This window comes from Oncorhynchus keta, chromosome 10 (assembly GCF_023373465.1).
Source record: "Oncorhynchus keta strain PuntledgeMale-10-30-2019 chromosome 10, Oket_V2, whole genome shotgun sequence".
NCBI classification, from domain to species: domain Eukaryota; kingdom Metazoa; phylum Chordata; class Actinopteri; order Salmoniformes; family Salmonidae; genus Oncorhynchus; species Oncorhynchus keta.
The window spans coordinates 12,828,901-12,851,931 of NC_068430.1; the positions used below are offsets into that span (position 1 = coordinate 12,828,901).

The 23,031-nt window shown below is 40.6% G+C and overlaps 1 protein-coding gene across 3 annotated transcripts in view; it reads left to right on the forward strand.

Annotated features, from left to right (window-relative positions):
* The window catches only part of LOC118374600 (metabotropic glutamate receptor 4-like), a 318,221-nt gene that overhangs the window by 283,506 nt on the left and 11,684 nt on the right, over positions 1 to 23,031 (forward strand). For all 3 annotated transcript variants that reach the window (XR_008144147.1, XM_052526507.1, XM_052526508.1), the window contains exons 8-9: positions 385 to 521; positions 1,438 to 2,373. Coding sequence is in view for 2 of the 3 variants with exons in the window: in XM_052526507.1 (XP_052382467.1) it covers positions 385 to 521; positions 1,438 to 2,373 (1,073 nt within the window). In the remaining variant the exon portion in view is untranslated. The remainder of the gene's footprint in view (positions 1 to 384; positions 522 to 1,437; positions 2,374 to 23,031) is intronic.

Genomic DNA, 23,031 nt, shown 5'->3' on the forward strand with positions numbered 1-23,031 from the left:
TGGGTTGTAGACTCCGTCTCATGCTACCACTAGAATGAAATCACCGCCAGCATTCAAAAGTGACCAAAACATCAGCCAGGAAGCATAGGAACTGAGAAGTGGTCTGTGCTCACCACCTGCAGAACCACTCCTTTATCGGGGGTGTCTTGCTAATTGCCTATAATTTCCACCTGTTGTCTATTCCATTTGCACAACAGCATGTGAAATGTATTGTCAATCAGTGTTGCTTCCTAAGTGGACAGTTTGATTTCACAGAAGTGTGATTGACTTGGAGTTACATTGTGTTGTTGAAGTGTTCCCTTTATTTTTGTTGAGCAGTGTATATATATATATATATTACAATTCAAACTAATGCTTTCACTCTCTCTCTCCTCTGTCCTTCAGGAATAGCTGGCAACCCAGTGCTCTTCAATGAGAATGGAGACGCCCCTGGTCGCTATGAGATTTATCAGTACCAGATCAGAAACAGAACAGCTGAGTACAAAATCATCGGCCACTGGACCGAACAGCTCTATCTGAACGTAAGCATTTATTTTTTATATATTTAATATGCAGATACAGTACTTTAGTTATATTATCAGACTTATGCTCTCCAAATGACCTTTACCTGTTTCACCATTTGGTGTCAGTGGTTCTGCTCCCAAAGAATCTTTGAAGGAATGCTGTTATCTGTTGGTTCTACTTTAGTGCTTCCTTTGCTCAGTAATTCCTCCTTAACCATTAGCTACGGCTTTGTGCACATGTCTTCAATGGTGCAAACATCCAGAGGGTTCTTTAATGATTAACAACAAGTGACTGGGATGAAAAGAAAACAATAAGAGCTTAAAAACAGATACCATCAGTGTCTTGGTGAAACAATATGGTGGAGTTGTGGACACAGGAGCTTACAAATCTATAACAATGAATTACATGAAGCCGGCCCTGCAAATAATGTTTGAATGGCATATGAAGAGATGGCCTTGGGCAAAGAAAGATTGAATGAAAAAATAAATTTGTTTCCATGGAGTCGACCTGGGTCTGTACCTCAACGCTGTGTGAATGGTGGAAGACAGTGAATGTTGTTGTAAATGTGGTGTAAATGCTAGTCCTGTGTTGTGCGCCAATTCTCTTTCCAAAGGAGCTTTTAGCTTAATAGGATTCTTATAGCTGTTAATTAAATACACATTTGGGGATGCGTTTTCCGCCTATGAATTTAACAACCACCATTGATGGCAAAAAAAAGTTAATAACATAACACTAAATATATCCTTTCAATAAGACAAATAGTGATTATGTGTAATAGACTTTTTAATGGAGAGGAGAAAGAAGCCCGAAAACTAACTGTATGCCAGTGGTAATTGCTATTAAGCAAGAAGAGACTGTTTATGGGTTACAGTGTTAGTTATTTGTGAAGTGTTTGACTGTACCCCTCCTCTCCTCTCCACCCCCCCCCCTCAGATCCGAGCAATGCACTGGCCAGGTGGAGGTCGTCAGATCCCTTACTCCATCTGCAGCCACCCCTGCCAGGCCGGAGAGCGCAAGAAGATAGTGAAGGGCATCCCTTGCTGCTGGCACTGCGAGCGCTGCAACGGCTACCAGTACCAGTCAGACACCTACAGCTGCAAGATGTGTCGCTTTGACCTGCGTCCCAACGAGAACCACACTGCCTGCCGTCCCATCCCCATTGTCAAGCTGGAGTGGAGCTCCCCATGGGCCATCATCCCTGTCCTCATCTCCGTAGCGGGCATCATGGCCACTCTGTTCGTGGTGGTCACCTTCATTCGCTACAACGACACACCCATCGTCAAGGCGTCAGGCCGCGAGCTCAGCTACGTTCTGCTGACTGGTATCTTCATGTGCTATGCCACCACCTTCCTCATGTTTTCTGCCCCTGATGTTGGCATCTGCTCCCTCAGACGGATCTTCCTGGGTCTGGGGATGAGTATCAGCTACGCAGCCCTGCTCACCAAGACTAACCGCATCTACCGCATCTTCGAGCAGGGATCCATGTCGGTGAGCGCCCCCAGGTTCATCTCCCCAGCATCCCAGCTGGTCATCACCTTCAGCCTGACGTTGGTGCAGCTACTGGGGGTGTGTATCTGGTTTGGGGTAGACCCATCTCAGGCCATCATCGACTACGAGGACCAGCGCACGGCCAATCCGGACATGGCCCGTGGTGTGCTCAAATGTGACATCTCTGACCTTTCACTGATCTGCCTGCTGGGTTACAGCATGCTGCTCATGGTCACCTGCACGGTGTACGCCATCAAGACCCGGGGGGTGCCGGAGACCTTCAACGAGGCCAAGCCCATCGGCTTCACCATGTACACCACCTGTATAGTCTGGCTGGCCTTCATTCCCATCTTCTTTGGCACCTCCCAGTCCACAGAGAAGGTAAGATCTGGCTGGCCTTCATCCCCATCTTCTTTGGCACCTTCCAATCCAGAGAGAATGTAAGATCTGGCTGGCCTTTATCCCCATCTTCTTTGGCACCTTCCAATCCACAGAGTAGGTAAGATCTGGCTGGCCTTTATCCCCATCTTCTTTGGCACCTTCCAATCCACAGAGTAGGTAAGATCTGGCTGGCCTTTATCCCCATCTTCTTTGGCACCTTTCAATCCACAGAGAAGGTAAGATCTGGCTGGCCTTTATCCCAATCTTCTTTGGCACCTTCCAATCCACAGAGTAGGTAAGATCTGGCTGTCCTTTATCCCCATCTTCTTTGGCACCTTCCAATCCACAGAGTAGGTAAGATCTGGCTGGCCTTTATCCCCATCTTCCTTGGCACCTTCCAATCCACAGAGTAGGTAAGATCTGGCTGGCCTTTATCCCCATCTTCTTTGGCACCTTCCAATCCACAGAGAAGGTAAGATCTGGCTGTCCTTTATCCCCATCTTCTTTGGCACCTTCCAATCCACAGAGAAGGTAAGCTCAGAATTGTCTTCTTTCTTTGTCTGTTCGTTTTCTGTTGTTGTTGATATGCAAAAGGACAGCATTAGCAGAAATATGATTCTACAGACCGTGTCTCTCTCTTTCTCTCTCTTTCTCAGTTGAAACTTATTTATTTTTTATAATGCTTTGTTTATAGAAAGGCAATTGTACCTTTGTTCATCATGGAAGGATTGTGCTGGTCAGTCAGTGTCCTGTATATGGACATGACTGGATGAAAATAGCATTATGCTATGGTATGCATGAGTGTTTTCTGGCAGAGCTTAAAGGGTGGTGAATTTTTGCTGTTATACTCTGTGTCAGAACACCAATTTTCATTTTGTAGTCATAAAGATTTAATCACCCCTGCAGTCTTGGTTTGATGAAGACCAAAATTACATGCAAAATATTGTATAATTCTATGACTTATATCTGAGATTCTATTCAATTGGGGAGGCCATTCATTGTTGGAATATCAAAACTTCTCACCTGAAGACAAAAGTAAGAAAGGCCTATTCTACAAGCAGAGCATTTGATGAGAATTCCCCTGAGCTCTGCAAGCCCTTTGCCTACAGCAGATTGTTAAAGGACTTGTGATTCTGTGACATGTGTATGTGAGGGATGTGTGCCACAGCTGACCTTATGAGCTGTTTTCACAACCACAGCGTTCCCACTTGTCATCATGTCAAATTAATGAGCCTGGCCTGGTGAACTGCAAATCCACTGGAAACACTGGGATTCATACCTTGTGTCAAATAGAATTGTAGTACTAATATTTAGCCATTTAGAGTTGATAAACCTGACTATCTAGCCCATTTATACCTGGTTCTAACAGCCGTCCTCTAACAACCGGTAAAAAAAAGAATCAGAAGGAATAAGGTTTTGAAGTCTCGAGGTATAAGGAGGGATAAGAAAGCTCAGGAAATATTTAAGTTTTTTGGACACATATTGAATCACTTATTTGTGGGGTGGCAGCGTAGCCTAGTGGTTAGAGCATTGGACTAGTAACCGAAAGGTTGCAAGTTCAAATCCCTGAGCTGACAAAGTACAAAATCTGTCTTTCTGCCCCTGAACAGGCAGTTAACCCACTAGGCTGTCATTGAAAGTAATAATTTATTCTTAACTGACTTGCCTATAAAAATAAAGGTTAAATAAAAAATATATCATAAAAATTGTGTCACAAAATGACCTCTATACTTCCATTATTTTGTATCAGTTACCTTCTGAAGAGTCTTGTGACACTTGTGGGGGTCATAGAGTCTGCCCTTTCCATTGTGGGGTCATATTAGCTTGAAGCGTAAACGGTTCAGAAGCTACAGACAGAAATGGGCACATCAGCAATACGAATTCAGACTAGTCCAAACCGCACAGACGTTTTTTTGAGAAGACCGATTGTCGGATGTCTCATGGTCTGACAAACGCTGCTGTAGCTCTGTCACCTTCCACCGCATATGCGGAAGAACGACAGGTGGATGTGGTGGATTGAGACGCAACCCATGCAAAAAACTGGTATCTCTAGTTTAAACTGATGGATTTTGATGGGGATTTTTTAAAATTATATTACTTAAATTGACGCAGGGATGTGTTCATGGGGCTAGGGGTCAGAATTTTAACTTTTGAATAAATAGCGTGCCCAATTTCAACTTCCTGCTACTCATGCCGAGAATATAAGATATGCATATTATTTGTAGATTTGGATAGAAAACACTCTGAAGTTTCTAAAACGGTTTGAATCATGTCTGTGAGTATGACAGAACTTATGTAGCAGGCAAAACCCCGAGGACTAACTGTTCAGATTTGTCTTTTTTTTTGCCTCTCTGTTCCCTGACTTGTTATTGCCAAGGGATATTTCTTAGGAACCTGTTTTCAGTTCCTACCGCTTCCACTGGATGTCACCAGTCTTTGGAATTTGGTTGAGGTTATTCCTTTGTGCAATGAAGAAGTAGGCCAACTAGGAACTGGGTACACTTTTGTGAGTTGCGCAAGATGTGAAAAGTGGCACTGTTTTTTTTTTATTCCTGTATTGAACATAGATTTCCCCGTCTACAATTTGATCGATTATTAACGTTTAAAAATACCTAAAGTTGTATTACAAAAGTAGTTTGAAATATCTTGTAGTGACGTTGCGTTTTTTGTAAGCTGTTTTTTTCTGAATCAAACGCGCTATATAAATGGACATTTTGGATATATATGGACGGAATTAATCGAACAGAAGGACCAATTGTGATGTTTATGGGACATATGGGAGTGCCAACAAAAGAAGCTTGTCAAAGGTAATGCATGTTTTATATTTTATTTCAGCGTTTTGTGTAGCGCCTGCAGGGTTGAAATAGGCTAACTCCTTTGTTTTCTGCTGGTGCAGATGGTGCAGGCTATCAGATAATAGCTTTTTATGCTTTCTCCGAAAACCATTTTTAAAATCTGACATGTTTGATGGATTCACAATGAGTGTAGCTTTAATTGAGTATCTTACATGTGTGATTTAATGAAAGTTTGAATTGTATAGTATTTTATTTGAATCTGGCGCCCTGCATTTTCCCTGGCAATTGGCCAGTTGAGACATTTGCGTCCCGCCTCTCCCTAACTAGTTTTAATAGACTCTAATTAAAGTCACCGTTGGTCTCATGGTGAAATCCCTGAGCTGTTTCCTTATTCTCTTGCAATTCAGTTAGGAAGGAAACTTGTAACTCTGTGGTGACTGGGTGTATTGATATACCATCCAACTGGTATTTAATGCATTTACCATGGGATATTCAATTTGCCAAGGGATATTCAATTTCTGCTTTTTGTCACCCATCTACTGATAGATGCCCTTCTTTGTGAGGCATTGGCAAATCTCCCTGGTCTTTGGAGTTGAATCTTTATTTGAAATTCACATGCTTTACTGAGGGACCTTACAGATAATTGCATGTGTGGGGTACAGAGATGAGATTGCATACTTATTATCTGACTTGTTAAGTATTCAACCCCTTTCTTATGGCATGCCTGTAACGACGTTCATCTGTTCAATGAAGAGAGTCAGACCGAAATGCAGCGTGTAGGTTACTCATGACTTTAATTAAATATATCGCGGTACATGAAAATAACAACAACGAAACGTGAAACTAATTACAGCCTATCTGGTGACTACAACACAGAGACAGGACCAAACACCCACAAAATACAAAGCGCACTCAGGCTACCTAAATACGGTTCCCAAACCGAGACAACGAGAATCACCTGACTCCAATTGAGAATCGCTTCAGGCAGCCAAGCCTAACTAGACACACCCCTAATCATACACAATCCCAATTAATACAAACCCCAATACGAAACACAACATATAAACCCATGTCACACCCTGGCCTACCCAAACATATAACAAAAACACAAAATACAATGACCAAGGCGTGACAATGCCTAAATAATTCAGGAGTAAACATTTGCTTAATGACTCAAGATATTTCACCTTTACATTTTTTATTAATTTGTTAAGACTTCTAAAAACATAATTCCACTTTAACATTATGGGATATTGTGTATAGGCCAGTGACACCAAATCTAAATCTAATCACATTTAATTTCAGGCTGTAACAAAACAAAATGAGTAAAAGGTCAAGAGGTGTTAATAATTTCTGAAGGCATTGTAGATCTGCCTGACCACTTCCAGATATAGTCAGGCACGAATTGTGTCTGGATATCTTACAAGTGTAGACTGATCTGGACAATAATACCATTTAAATCATCATTATATCGCCCTCTAAAATCAATGACAAGTGGCCTAATTGACTTATGGCAGCAATATGTTTCTTAAAATAGATCATTAAATATTATTTTTAAAGAATATATGTCATATAATGTGCATACATGGAGGTACCAGAGAATCTAGTGACAATGTGGACACGGATAAAAAAAACACATTTTAATAGCATGGAAATGTGCGCACATTCACAATGTGGACAAGATCAGGACAAAGGATGCACATTTCCAGTCCCTTCCTTCAGCAACCCTCAACCCCTCCCATGTATCTCTGAACACCATCCAGATATTGTATATATATGTTTTAAATGGGCAGTGATGTTTCACAAGAGTTCAGATCATAAATTAATGTATGACTTTTCAGATCACCCAGCAGTGATATTTAAAGAGTAAACTCCAGGTACTGTAAATGTTGCTATTCTTGAAACTGCAACCAAAAACAAGCTACACATGGAGAGCACCAAAAGAAGACATCAACATTTTGAAATAACACATATGGAATCATGTAGTAACCAAAAAGAGTGTTAAACAAATCAAAACATATGTTCATAAATTTGAGATTCTTCAAAGTAGCCACCATTTGCCTTGATGAGAGCTTTGCACACTCTTGGCATTCTCTCAGCCAGCTTCATGAGTTAGTCACCTGGAATGCATTTCAATTAACAGGTGTGCCTTGTTAAAAGTTAATTTGTGGAATTTCTTTCCTTCGTCATGCATTTGAGCCAAGGTAGGGGTGGTATACAGAAGATAGCCCTGTTTGGTAAAAGACCAAGTCCATATTATGACAAGAACAGCTCAAATAAGCAAAGTGAAATGACAGTCCATCGTTACAATAAGACATGAAGGTCAGTCAATGTGGAAAATGTCAAGAATTTTAAAAGTTTCTTCAAGTGCAGTTGCAAATACCATCAAGCACTATAATGAAACTGGCTCTCATGAGGACCGCCACAGGAAAGTAAGACCCAGCGGTACCTCTGTTGCAGAGGATAAGTTCATTAGAGTTCCCAGCCTCAGAAATTGCAGCCTAAATAAATGCTTCACAGAGTTCAAGTAAGAGACACATCTCAACATCAACTGTTCAAAGGAGACTACATGTATCAGGCCTTCATGGTCGACTTGCTGCAAAGAAAGCACTACTACAGGACACCAATAAGAAGAAAGTTGCTTGGGCCAAGAAACACGAGCAATGGACGTTAGACTGGTGGAAATCTGTCCTTTGAGTCTAAATTTGAGTCCAAATTTGAGATTTTTGGTTCCAACCATGGTGTCTTTGTGAGACACAGAGGTAGGTGAGCAGAAGACGTCTGATTATGTGGTCCCTACATGAAGCATGGAGGAGGAGGTGTGATAGTGTGAGGGTGCTTTGCTGGTGACACAGTTGGTGATTTGTTTAGATTTCAAGGCACACTTAACCAGCATGGCCACCACAGTATTCTGCAGCGATACACCATCCCATCTGGTTTAGCTCTTAGTGGATACCAAGTATGTTCACATCACCGTCAGACTATTTTATTAGTAAACTGCGCAGTAACGTACAAGTGGTATTTTTTTGTGCTCCAATAAATAATATAGTATACTTATCATAAATTGGTTGTAATCCAGAGATGTTAGAAAAATAATCTAGATCCCCTGAGGCTATGGAGGGATCCAAATTGTGGATTTAAAGGAACATGAATCATCAGTGTAAAGTGACACCTTCATTTTTAAGTACTGGATTTCTAGTCCCTTAATAGTATTGTTGGGGCAGGTTTTAATAGCTAACCTTTTTGATGGCCATAATAAATAGATATGTCGACAGTGCCAACCTTGTTTTACTCCTCTAGATATGTCGACAGTGCCAACCTTGTTTTACTCCTCTAGATATGTCGACAGTGCCAACCTTGTTTTACTCCTCTAGATATGTCGACAGTGCCAACCTTGTTTTACTCCTCTAGATATGTCGACAGTGCCAACCTTGTTTTACTCCTCTAGATATGTCGACAGTGCCAACCTTGTTTTACTCCTCTTGACAGGAGTAAAACTCTTAATTTCTCTTAATTTCTGAGAAGTAGCTATTATTTACTATTTTACACCTAGGGCTACTATTCATAACTTAACCAATTGTATAAATGATTCTCCAAAATTGAAATATTTGAGGCATTTATATATAAATTCCAGTCGTACCTTATCAAAAGTATTTTCAAAATGAGCTGTGAATACCAGGCCTGGTTTCCCTGATGCTTCATAGTGTTATATTGTTTCTTATATTATCTCCAATGTATCATCCATGTAAAAAAAATGTCTGATTAGGATGAATATATCTGACAAGAGCTTTTTAATTCTGTGTGCTATACATTTTGCTGGAATTTTTGCCTCACAAGACTGAACTCTTTGGGGCCCCCCATTTTTATATGGACTTGATCTTTATATTTACCACCTGGGTTCTGTTTCAGTAATAGTGAATTCAGACCTTGTTGAGTAATCTACTATTTTTATATGAGTGGTTAAAACATGCTGAAAGCATTCCTCTGAGTACATCAAAATAGTTTTGATTTATCGCAACTGCTAAGGCCTTAATTGCATCAAGAAGTTTATCCTCTGTAATTGGCCTTCACATGAGCATTTCTATACAGATGTTAATTTTACATTATTGATAGAAAACCAATCCTTACAATTAACTTTGGTTATTGGAGATGGAGAAAACTGTATTGAAAACATATGCTTAAAATACTTTGCTTCCTCTTTCAAAATATTGTTTGATGAATCATGGGTGACTCTGTCATTTATAACATGATTTGTTAAATCATTTTTGGTAGCATTTCTATGTTGAAGATGAAAAAATAATTTTGTGAATTTTTCCCCATATTTCATCCAGTTTCTTTTATTGTTTTAAATAATATATTCCACTTGATATTTCTTGAATAAGTTATTTTTTGTTTTTCCTGTAACTTATTCTGTTCGTCTGTGGTACAGTTTTTCTTCATATATACCTGTACTGTTAGTTCCTCTATTTCCTTTGTTAATATGACCTCTTTTAACCAACATGTTTTTTGTTTTAAAGATGAATATTGCATTGCAAGGCCTCTAAAGGCACATTTGAAAGGTGATCTGCTGTATGATGGAAAAAGTCAGTTAAAAATGATTCATTCCTGGTTAAAAACAAGTTGTCATCAAATTGGATTTGATAACATTTCCAATATCCTCGCTCACATGGAAATTCTGTTAGAGTAACATATATGCTAATTATTTGATGATCCCACCGCATTCTAACTTTTGGTGCCAGCAAGAATGCTATAAAAAAGTAGTCAAGACGACTAGCTTCATTGAGCCTCCGCCATGTACGGTGTGCAATGCTGTCATCAAGGCAAAGGGTGGCTACTTGGAGGAATCTAAAATCTAAAATAAAATGTTTTAACACTTTTTTGGTTACTACATGATTCCATGTGCTATTTCATAGTTTTGATGTCTTCACTATTATTCTACAATGTAGAAAATAGGACAAATAAAGTAAAACCATTGAATGAATAGGTGTGTCCAAATGTTTGACTGGTAGTGTATATCTAACTAAGTCAAGACATTTAAGCCTCCATATATCCACTAGTTGTCACACCCTGATCTGTTTCACCTTTCCTTGGGATTGTCTCCACCCCCCTCCAGGTGTCGCCAATCTTCCCCATTATCCCTTGTGTATTTACACCTGTGTTCTCTGTTTGTCCGTTGCCAGTCATCTTCTTCGTCAATGCTTTCTTTTCCCAGTCTCTCTTTTTCTCACCCTCCTGGTTTTGACCCTTGCCTGTCCTGACTCTGAGCCCGCCTGCCTGACCATTCTGCCTGCCACTGACCCTGAGCCTGCCGACCTGTACCTTTGTCCCACCTTTAGAATGTTTGACCTCTCCCTACCCTGAACCTGAGTCTGCCTGCCATCCGGTACGGTTGCCCCACCTCTGGTTCACTGACCCCTGCCTGTCTTGACCTTTCTATTGCCTGCCCCTGTTGGAAAATGAAACCATTGTCAATTTGACATACCTGCATCTGGGAGTTACCTTGATTCCTGATACTAGTTCCAACATATCCATGAAATCAGTGATTTCCTTAAGTGCACAAGGGTGATAGTTTGTAGTGTGTTGTCCTTTATGATCCATTAAGGTATTTAAAACAGTATTGTAATCTCCCACCATAATAATAGAGTATTGTATTGGTTGTAGGCTTGATAAAGTATTAAATATATTTTTTCAAATAAGTGTGGATCATCATTATTTTGACCGTATAGATTAATGAGCCAAATCTGTTAATAGTCCAGTAACACAGTAACATATTTAAAAGAATCCATCTTACTTATGGATCTGTTGGGACAATTTACACATTTGGATCAAAATGATTGTTTGTTAATATCATCACCCCTTGGTAGACCCACCTGGATCCTAGGGCCTTTGAGAGATTGAGACCCATCGTTTAAAAATAGCCCACAGCGCCACCTATAGAACAGAAGCAGATTAACAGCCAAAAGCATTTCCAACACTCACACCTTGATTTTATTGTATACTGTTATTTAAAAAAGTATGCATATATTAAAAAATATAGCATATCTTAATTTATTTCCACAATTAACAAATAGTATGCGTAATAGTGTAAGCATTTCAAACGAAGGACCTATAAATCGGATTGTCATTAGAAAACAAAACATTTTTGGCAAGCAATTATTGGTTGGCAAAAAATTATTGTGATTCATCCTATGCTGTTCCTATCATCATTACCTCTTAGCAACAGATGTGGGATACATACACACACTCTCCCCACCCTTCCCCCCATAACCACAACAATTTCAGATATTAAACAGTTGTTCCATCCCCGAGCTCAACTCAAGAGAAGACTTGATGTGCAAATGCTTACTGTATACAGTTGTAGCTGTTTGAGAAGGCATGCAAAATTGAGCAAGAATGAGGCGTATAATTGAATAACTTTGTAAAATGTATGAAATCGCATACAAGGCATAAAGCTTAAGTTACAAGGCATTCACAAGCATTACAAGGTATTATTCTAGGCATGATCAGAGAAGGAGGGAGAGAAGTCAAAGCCTGAAAGGCCATGCCCTAGTAGTCCCTGAGGTGGAGAGAGAAAGAGAGAGAGTATCTCACCAGCTCAGGTCAGGAACAAGGAAAGAGAGAGAACAATGAATCTAAGACACCTTTATAACATCAGAGTTGTTTACATTCAAAATCGGAATTGTTGAACCTTTAATCAGACATCAGACCTACAGGATGTGAAGACAACTGAACCTCTGCTACCCAGAGGTGTGACAAGAGGTGTTTGGTGAGACTAAGACAGAGAAGGATACATTCCTGAGAAGACAATAAAACGTTTTACATAGTGTTGAATAGAGTCACTTCGGGTGATGGGCCACCGTACATGAATGGTTTTCTTTCAAATACTTTTGAGCAAATACTTTTGAGCAATCCGTGGAGCCTGGATTGGAGTGTTAGATGGGTGGGGTTTGCACTCGTTGGGACTATTCTATGGGTTCTGTTGTGCCAGGTAAGCTGAAACACTATTCAAAATGTAAAAAACACTTTTTGAATCCCAGGTCTGCTGAGATGTACAGGTCAAATGGGACACTGGGAGAAATGGACGGAGGTTGAGATTTTAGCACATAACTGTAGCTACAGTACAGTGCAGTGTAGGGCTCCACAGCCTTGAGATAAAAACAATGGTTGAAATGAGTAGGTGGAAGTAGACAGCTATTAGGCAGTCAAACAAAGAACAGAGCCTTCAAAGCTGTCATGGAGAGCACTGGTTATCTACTCAGGGGTGAGAGGCCAGTGAATGGCTCTCACTGGCAGGGAGGATACTATCAGTGAGGTTGGAGTAAAACAACAGAAAGAGTGGGTCTAAAGAGCAACTATAATGTCATCATCATCGTAGTCTTTCCCACTGGATGACAAAATTATAATAATATATTCTGCTCTGTTAGCTTCTCTACACAGCTTGTACATGACTAATAGCTTGTACATGACTAATAGCTTGTACATGACTAATAGCTTGTACATGACTAATAGCTAGTACATGACTAATAGCGTGTACATGACTAATAGCGTGTACATTACTAATAGCTTGTACATGATTAATAGCTTGTACATGACTAATAGCTTGTACATGACTAATAGCTTGTACATGATTAATAGCGTGTACATGACTAATAGCTTGTACATGACTAATAGCTAGTACATGACTAATAGCGTGTACATGACTAATAGCTTGTACATGACTAATAGCTTGTACATGATTAATAGCTTGTACATGACTAATAGCTTGTACATGACTAATAGCTTGTACATGATTAATAGCGTGTACATGACTAATAGCTAGTACATGACTAATAGCGTGTACATGACTAATAGCGTGTACATTACTAATAGCGTGTACATGACTAATAGTTTGTACATGATTAATAGCTTGTACATGACGAATATCTTGTACATGATTAATAGCTTGTACATGACTAATAGCTTGTACACGACTAATAGCTTGTACATGATTAATAGCTTGTACATGACTAATAGCTTGTACACGACTAATAGCTTGTACATGATTAATAGCTTGTACATGATTAATAGCTTTCCTTAACAATAGCTTGTACATGATTAATGGCGTGTAGATGATTAATAGCTTGTACATGACTAATAGCTTGTACAAGATTAATAGCTTGTACATGACTAATAGCTTGTACATGACTAATAGCTTGTACACGACTAATAGCTTGTACATGATTAATAGCTTGTACATGATTAATAGCTTTCCTTAACAATAGCTAGTACATGATTAATGGCGTGTACATGATTAATAGCTTGTACATGACTAATAGCTTGTACATGATTAATAGCTTGTACATTACTAATAGCTTGTACATGATTACTAGCTTGTACATGACTAATAGCTTGTACATGATTAATAGCTTGTACATGACTAATAGCTTGTACATGATTAATAGCTTGTACATGACTAATAGCTCGTACACGACTAATATGTTGTACATGATTAATAGCTTGTACATGACTAATAGTTTGTACATGATTAATAGCTTGTACATGACTAATAGCTTGTACACGACTAATAGCTTATTCATGATTAATAGCTTGTACATGACTAATAGCTTGTACATGATTAATAGCTTGTACATGATTAATAGCTTGTACATGACTAATAGCTTGTACACGACTAATAGCTTTTACATGATTAATATCTTGTACATTATTAATAGTGTGTACATGATTAATAGCTTGTACATGACTATTAGTTTGTACATGACTAATAGCTTGTACATGATTAATAGCTTGTACATGACTAATAGCTTGTACATGACTAATTGTTTGTACATGATTAATAGCTTGTACATGATTAATAGCTTGTACATAACTAATAGCTTGTACATGATTAATAGTTTGTACATGATTAATAGCTTGTACATTATTAATAGTGTGTACATGATTAATAGCTTGTACATGACTATTAGTTTGTACATGACTAATAGCTTGTACATGATTAATAGCTTGTACATGATTAATAGCTTGTACATGACTAATAGTTCGTACATGATTAATAGCTTGTACATGACTATTAGTTTGTACATGACTAATAGCTTGTACATGATTAATAGCTTGTACATGATTAATAGCTTGTACATGATTAATAGCTTGTACATGACTAATAGTTTGTACATGATTAATAGCTTGTACATGACTATTAGTTTGTACATGACTAATAGCTTGTACATGATTAATAGCTTGTACATGATTAATAGCTTGTACATGACTAATAGTTTGTACATGATTAATAGCTTGTACATGACTAATAGTTTGTACATGATTAATAGCTTGTACATGACTAATAGCTTGTACATGATTAATAGCTTGTACATGACTAATAGCTTGTACATGATTAATAGCTTGTACATGACTAATAGTTTGTACATGATTAATAGCTTGTACATGACTATTAGTTTGTACATGACTAATAGCTTGTACATGATTAATAGCTTGTACATGATTAATAGCTTGTACATGACTAATAGTTTGTACATGATTAATAGCTTGTACATGACTATTAGTTTGTACATGACTAATAGTTTGTACATGATTAATAGCTTGTACACGACTAATAGCTTGTACATGATTAGTAGCTTGTACATGATTAACTGCTTGTACATGATTAATAGCTAATACATGACAAATAGTTTGTACATGACTAATAGTTTGTACATGACAAATAGTTTGTACATGACTAATAGTTTGTACATGACAAATAGTTTGTACATGACTAATAGTTTGTACATGACAAATAGTTTGTACATGACAAATAGCTTGTACATGACTAATAGCTTGTACATGACTAATAGCTAATACATGACAAATAGTTTGTACATGACTAATAGTTTGTACATGACAAATAGTTTGTACATGACTAATAGTTTGTACATGACAAATAGCTTGTACATGACTAATAGTTTGTACACGACAAATAGTTTGTCTTCTTCCAGACTCACATTAAGCATCTCCAGTCCAAAATTAAATCTAGAATCGGCTTTCTTTATCACAACAAGGCATCCTTCACTCATGCTGCCAAACATACCCTCGTAAAACTGACCATCCTACCAATCCTCGACTTTGGTGATGTCATCTATGAAATAGCCTCCAACACTACTCAACAAACTGGATGCAGTCTATCACAGTGCCATCCGTTTTGTCACCAAAGCCCCATACACTACACACCATTGCGACCTGTCCGCTCTCGTTGGTTGGCCCTTGCTTCATACTCGTCGCCAAACCCACTGGCTACAGGTTATCTACACATCTCTGCTAGGTAAAGCCTCACCTTATCTCAGCTCACTAGTCACCATTGCAGCACCCACTCGTTGCATGCGCTCCAGCAGGTATATCTCACTGGTCACCCCCAAAGCCAATTCCTCCTTTGATCGTCTTTCCTTCCAGTTCTCAGCTGTCCATGACTGGAACGAATTGCAAAAATCTCTGAAGCTGGAGACTCACATCTCCCTCACTAGCTTTAAGCACCAGCTGTCAGAACAGCTTACAGATCCCTGCACCTGTACATAGCCCATCTGTAAACAGCCCATCTATGTACCTACCTCATCCCCATACTGGTATTTATTTATTTTGCTCCTTTGCACCCCAGTATCTCTACCTGCACATTCATCTTCTGCTGATCTACCATTCCAGTGTTTAATTGCTATATTGTAATTACTTCGCCACCATGGCCTATTTATTTCCTTAACTTACCTCATTCTTTTCTTTTGTTCTACTGTATTATCGACTGTATGTTTTGTTTATTCCATGTGTAACTCTGTGTTGTTGTATGTGTCGAATTGCTACGCTTTATCTTGGCCAGGTCGCAGTTGCAAATGAGAACTTGTTCTCAACAAACCTACCTGGTTATAAAAAGGTTAAATAAAAAATTAAATAAATAAAAGAGCGAGTCAGTTAGGTACATACAGGACCTGAGGCTGGGGCTGACAGGTAAACAAAATGAGATAATGTGTTATTGAAACAGTCCAGGGGGCATCCACTGTGTAGCTGAGTGATCATAGGGTCAAGAGAGCAGCAATAGGTGAGTCAGGGTGCCGTTCGGTAGTCACTACTACGCTGTCACGCCCTGACCATAGAGAGCTTTTTTTTCTCTATGTTGGTTAGGTCGGGGTGTGATTAAGGGTGGGTTATCCAGGTAATTATTTTTCTATGTTGGCCTGGTATGATTCCCAATCAGAGGCAGTGGTTTATCGTTGTCTCTGATTGAGGATCATATTTAGGTAGCCATTTCCCCATTGTGCTTTGTGGGATCTTGTCTATGTATAGTTGCCTGCGAGCACTACCTGAGCTTCACGTTTCGTTTAGCATTTTCTTGTTTTATTTGAGTTTCACTACCTCATAAAGAGGATGAAACCATACAACGCTGCATCTTGGTCCACTCATTATAACGATCGTGACAAAAGATCCCAGCACAAACGGACCAAGTAGCGTGGCCAGGAGGAGCAGACATCCTGGACATGGGAGGGTATCCTGGCTGGAAAGGATCGCCTTCCATGGGAGCAGACGGAGGCAGCGAGGGAACAACAACGACGACACCGGGGTTCGCAGCCGCGACGGAAGCCCGAGAGGCAGCCTCAAAAAATATTTTGGGGGGAGGGCACACGGGGTGGTTGGTGGAGCCAGGTTTTGAACCAGAGCCACCTCCTCGTATTCACCGTGGGGCGCGTGTGACCTGTCAGGCACCATGTTTTACGGTGATACGCACTGTGTCTCTAGTGCGCATTCACAGCCCGGTGCGTTCTGTGCCAACTCCTCGCACTTGTCCTGCTAAAGTGGGTATCTGTCCAAGGATAGGTTGTGCCAGCTCAGCGCGCCTGGTCTCCAGTGCAATCAGAGACAACGATAAACAGCTGCCCCCAGTGACAGTTCCCAGTCCAGAGCTTCCGGTGACAGTTCCCAGTCCAGAGCTCCCTGCGACAGTTCCCAGTCCATAGCTTCCGGTGATGTTTCACAGTTCGGAACCTCCAACGACGGACTACAGTCCGGAACCTCCTGAGATGGTCTACAGTCAGGAACCTCCCCTATTGAGTCAGGTACTGTCGGGGGACACAGCATTCAGAAAAGCTAGTGGGCCGGGGCTAGTAGATGGTTCTTCGGCGACATCATAACAGAATAGCCAGATGAGACCACATCGGGAGATCACGTCCGCAGTCCAGTCGTGATGGATAGGCGGGGCTCCGTGTCGACAATAAAAGGTCCAGGCCAGTTGGCAAAGGAGGTATTGTAGCCCTAGAATTAGCTGGTATATGGGCCATACTCGATGCTAGCTCAAGGCTAGCTGGTGCCAGCTTTGGGACAGGGGTATTAGCTAACAGTTGCCAGCTAGCTAGCTGCAATAATCCGGTGTAATGATCCAGAGCGCAGGTGTCCGGTGATATGGTAGAGAGAAGCAGTCCGATATGCTCTGGGTTGATATTGCGCTGTGCAGACTGGCAGGTGTTGTCCGAGCTAAGGTTGGCTGATGACGGGGAAAAAGGTAAAGACTGCTAGCCGTGGCTAACAAAGACTAGTAGCTAGTTAGCTGGCTAGCTCCTGATGGAAGTTCCAGTTATAAGGAACAAAAATTGCAGATCCATACCACATTGGGTGAGGCGGGTTGCAGGAAAGTATATTTAGTTCGTAGAATGAAAGTGAGATTAACATATATATATATATATATATATATATATATATATATATATATATATATACATACAAAAAAGACTGGCTATTTACACAGGATAAGACACGGGATAAGACAAAGACAGATACACACATCCTACTGCAACGCCATCTTGGATTTCCATCACTAAGCTAAGAACACTGGAACTCAACACCTCCTTCTGCAACTGGATCCTGGACTTCCTGACGGTTCGTCCCCAGGTGGTATTTAAAAAATATATATTTTTAGCCATTATTTTACCTTTTAAGTTGGCTGAGAATACGTTCTCATTTACAGCAACGACCTGGGCAATAGTTACAGGGGAGAGGAGGGGGATGAATGATCCAATTGTAAACTGGGGATTATTAGGTGACCGTGATGGTTTGAGGGCCAGATTGGGAATTTAGCCAGGACACCGGGGTTAACACCCCTACTCTTACGATAAGTACCATGGGATCTTTAATGAGCTCAGAGAGTCAGGACACCCGTCTAACGTCCCATCCGAAAGACAGCACCCTACACAGGGCAGTGTCCCCAATCACTGCCCTGGGGCATTGGGATATGTTTTAGACCAGAGTAAAGAGTGCCTCCTACTGGCCCTCCAACACCACTTCCAGCAGCATCTGGTCTCCCATCCAGGGACTGACCAGGACCAACCCTCCCTAGCTTCAGAAGCAAGCCAGCAGTGGTATGCAGGGTGGTATGCTGCTGGTAAGGGTAGGTCACAACACATCTGCCACACTGATCCTCAAAACGGGGGCCCCTCAGGGGTGCGTGCTCAGTCCCCTTCTGTACTCCCTGTTCACTCATGACTGCATGGCCAGGCACGATTCCAACACCATCATTAAGTTTGCTGATGACACAACAGTGGTAGGCCTGATCACCAACCATGATGAGACAGCATATATGGAGGAGGTCAGAGACCTGGCCGTATGGTGCCAGGACAACAACCTCTCCCTCAACGTGATCAAGACTAAGGATATGATTGTGGACTATAGGAAGAGGAGGACTGAGCATGCCCCCTTTCTCATCGACAGGGCAGTAGTGGAGCAGGTTGGGAGTTTCAAGTACCTTGGTGTCCACTTCACCAACAAATTAACATGGTCCAAGCACATCAAGACAGCACTACAATACATTTTCCCCCTCAGGAGACTGAAAAGATTTGGCATGGGTCCTCAGATCCTCAAAACGTTCTACAGTTTCACCATCGAGAGCATCCTGACTGGTTGCATCACAGCCTGGTATGGCAACTGCTTGGCCTCCGACCGCAAGACACTACAGAGGCTACTCTCTGTTATCTCTGCATAAGTCACTTTAATAGCTCTACCTACTGTATATATATATTACGTAAATTACCTAGGAAAATCGGTGCCCCTGCACATTGACTCTGTACCGATACCCCCTTGTATATAGCCTCGCTTATGTTATTTTACTACTGCTCTTTAATTATTTGTTACTTAAAATTAATAAATAAATGTATGCATTGTTGGTTAAGGGCTTTACAAGTAAGCATTTCACTGTAAGGTCTACACCGGTTTTATTCGGCACATATGACAAGTAAGATTTGATTTGATTTGAAGAGCAGAAGGACACCTGCGGAGCTTAAAAGGGAAAACAACTATTACAAGAAGAGTATTCAGTGTTTTCTTAGTCTCTCTTAAATCCTGTCTGATCTCATCATATTATGGTTATAACAATACAAAAATACTAGAGCACACTGAGCATAAGGATCAGTTTAAAGATGTATTTAATAAGAACAAGATAAACTAACACCAACTGCAAAAGCTCCAAATGAATATCTGATTTGATCTGAACACGCTTTATCTTGTAATCAGTAGCAAACAGCGATGGATATCAATAACTACTGTCTTCCAGCTGTCTTCTGCCTTGAAAGATAAAAGAGAATAGTGAAATAGAAGAGATACTTGATGTCAGTTTTTTCCTAAACAAGGTAATCCATTAGCTAGTGGTTCTTTGAATCACTAAACAGGACAGTGGAAGAATAAATACCTTAAATGTGATGGTAAAGCTTTTATTTTATCCCCCTTTACAATCCCTCAGATCCCCAGCCCTGCTAATTCAATTTGAAGACTTGAAACACGTTATCTTATAGAGGTTTTAGATAGGAGGTGGCTTTTCTTATCACAATTATATTAGACATTCATTCATTAGTATTTCCCTCAAAAAAGTGCAGACGCTTTTGGGGAGAGATAGCGTAACTGTTATTCATTAGGAGGAGGAGAGACATCATTGCCAGGAGGCCAAAGCTCTGCTAGGTGAGAGAGAAAACACAGTGGCATGATGGAACGGAGAGATGGTCTCTTATACTGCTGTCTGCTTTCCTTTAAACTGTATTACTGCAGCTAGATAGTATTATAGTATTATACACGTGCTCACACAGGAAACTTTGCCTGTGGTGTAAAGACACCTTCACAGAATCTCAAGGAGATGTAATATTCATTGGTGAATTATTATGTTATTAGTCAGCAGTTCTTAAATACGATCTTTTGTGCTATAATATGCAGGATGTGGCATCCACAATCAATAATACTGGGCTGCAGCACACACAAACTGCCTGATTTTCAAATCAATGACAATAATGCCATGACAGATTCTTTGCATTGTTACATAAAGCATGTTCCTTTATAAGAAATTAACATGTCAAAACAAAATAACCTGATAATCATCAAGAGTGACAGATGCAACAAAGCCTTGCGGCTGGAGATTATATGTCTTTTAGAGCAAATGAAATGCTGTTGATTGACCACATATGTTCCCACCACCAGTTTACAGCGAGCCTCCCTCATCTGGCACTCCAAACACACTCATTCATTTGTCATCGTGTGTCAGGAGAAATGTTAAAAATGCCATGGGAGTCCTACTCTATCATTTAAATGGAGACATCTGGCCTATCTATAGTGTGTGTTCACGGAACATGATGCTGGATATGGATGTCGATGTGGCACTGCTTCACCTGGAGAGGTGCTGTAAATCAGAGGCTGTCTGTCAGGTAGGGGGAGTGGGAGGCTGTCTGTCAGGTAGGGGGAGTGGGAGGCTGTCTGTCAGGTAGGGGGAGTGGGAGGCTGTCTGTCAGGTAGGGGGAGTGGGAGGCTGTCTGTCAGGTAGGGGGAGTGGGAGGCTGTCTGTCAGGTAGGGGGAGTGGGAGGCTGTCTGTCAGGTAGGGGGAGTCAGAGGCTGTCTGTCAGGTAGGGGGAGTGGGAGGCTGTCTGTCAGGTAGGGGGAGTGGGAGGCTGTCTGTCAGGTAGGGGGAGTGGGAGGCTGTCTGTCAGGTAGGGGGAGTCAGAGGCTGTCTGTCAGGTAGGGGGAGTCAGAGGCTGTCTGTCAGGTAGGGGGAGTCAGAGGCTGTCTGTCAGGTAGGGGGAGTGGAAGGCTGTCTGTCAGATAGGGGGAGTCAGAGGCTGTCTGCCCGGTAGGGGGAATCAGAGGCTGTCTGTCAGGCAGGGGGAGTGGGAGGCTGTCAGTGTGTGGGTAAAATCACTGTGGATGCCAAGCCAGGGAAAAAAATGACCAATTACATCCCATGTCAAATCAAATTAAATCAAACTTTATTTGTCACATGCGCCAAATACAACAAGTGTAGACCTTACTATGAAATGCTTACTTATGAGCCCTTAACCAACAGTGCAGTTCAAGAAAAGTTAAGAAAATATTATCCAAATAAACTAAAGTACAAAATCATAAAAAACAAAATAAAATAACAATAACAAGGCTATATACAGGGGGTACCGGTAAGTCAGTGTGTGGGGGTACAGGTTAGTTGAGGTAATTTATACATGTAGGTAGGGGTGAAGTGACTATTCGTAGACAATAAACAGCGAGTAGCAGCAGTGTACAAATCAAATGGAGGTGAGAATATTGAAATAGTAGAGATACAAAATGTGTTGTGATAATTGCGTTGTTTGCTCTATAACCTGTTTGTTCATATGCCTTGCCACCGTGATATATAGCCCTAAGGCTGAGACAATATGAAGACACAATGGCAGAATAAATTCAACAACACATTTGTTTCATCGCAAAACCAGAGAGAAACATCTGTCCAGTGAAGTCCATAAAGCATATTGCATGTAACAAACATGACCTACAGCATGGACAATCAAGTTAATGCTTTTGACATTTTCTGACTACTTTTAGAAAAACATGTTGCCTCACCCTCAACACTAATGCCATCCTCCTCTATTTCATTTTGCCAGAACGGTCTATGACACTGTGATACAGTACACACTTTACATTTTTGTTGACCTGTGCTACCTGGCTAAAATGCTTGCTTGCTAGCCTAACTTCTTTTCATGGGAAACGATAAGCCAGTTAGTTAACATTAGCCTACTACATCTAGCTACATATTGAACTTCCATCCTCTTAGGCCAGGGGCACAATGTATGAATTTATGGTAATAAATTCATTATAATCATTGGCCAGTATGGAGAATTTAGTAAAACAACAAGTCCAAATCCCTATCTCTGTCCATGGCTAATTTAGGAAAGGGACCATTTTAGCTAGCTAGCCTCTCTAGGCTAGGGGTCGGTATTTTCACGTCCAGATGAAAAGTGTGCCCAAAGTAAACTGCCTGCTACTCAGGCCCAGAAGATCTGGATAGAAAACACTCTGAAGTGTCTAAAACTGTTGAATGATGTCTGTGAGTTTATCAGAACTTATTTGGCATTCGAAACCCCAAGGACAAACCATCCAGGATTTTTTTGTTGTTGTTGAGGTCACTCTCTTTTCAATGGGTTTTCTATGTGGATCTAGATTTCAAAGGCACTTGCTTGCAGTTCCTATCGCTTCCACTGGATGTCAACAGCCTTTAGAAGTTGGTTGATGTTTTTCCTTCGAGAAATGAAGAAGTAGAGCTGTTCAAAACCAACAGAAGAAGCTCTTCAAAGGTAAGGCATGAATTATATAATTATTTCTGAGTTTTGTGTTGCGCCTGGCAGGATGAAATATGATTGTCTGTATATATTTGTTTGATGGGGTGCTGTCCTCAGATAATCGCATGGTTTGCTTTCGCCGTAAAGCATTTTTTAAATCTGACACCGTGGCTGGATTAACAAGAAGTTAAGCTTTATTTTGACATATTGCATGTGTATTTTTAAGAATGTTAAATATTTACCATTCTGTAGTTTGAATTTGGCGCCCTGCACTTTCACTGGATGT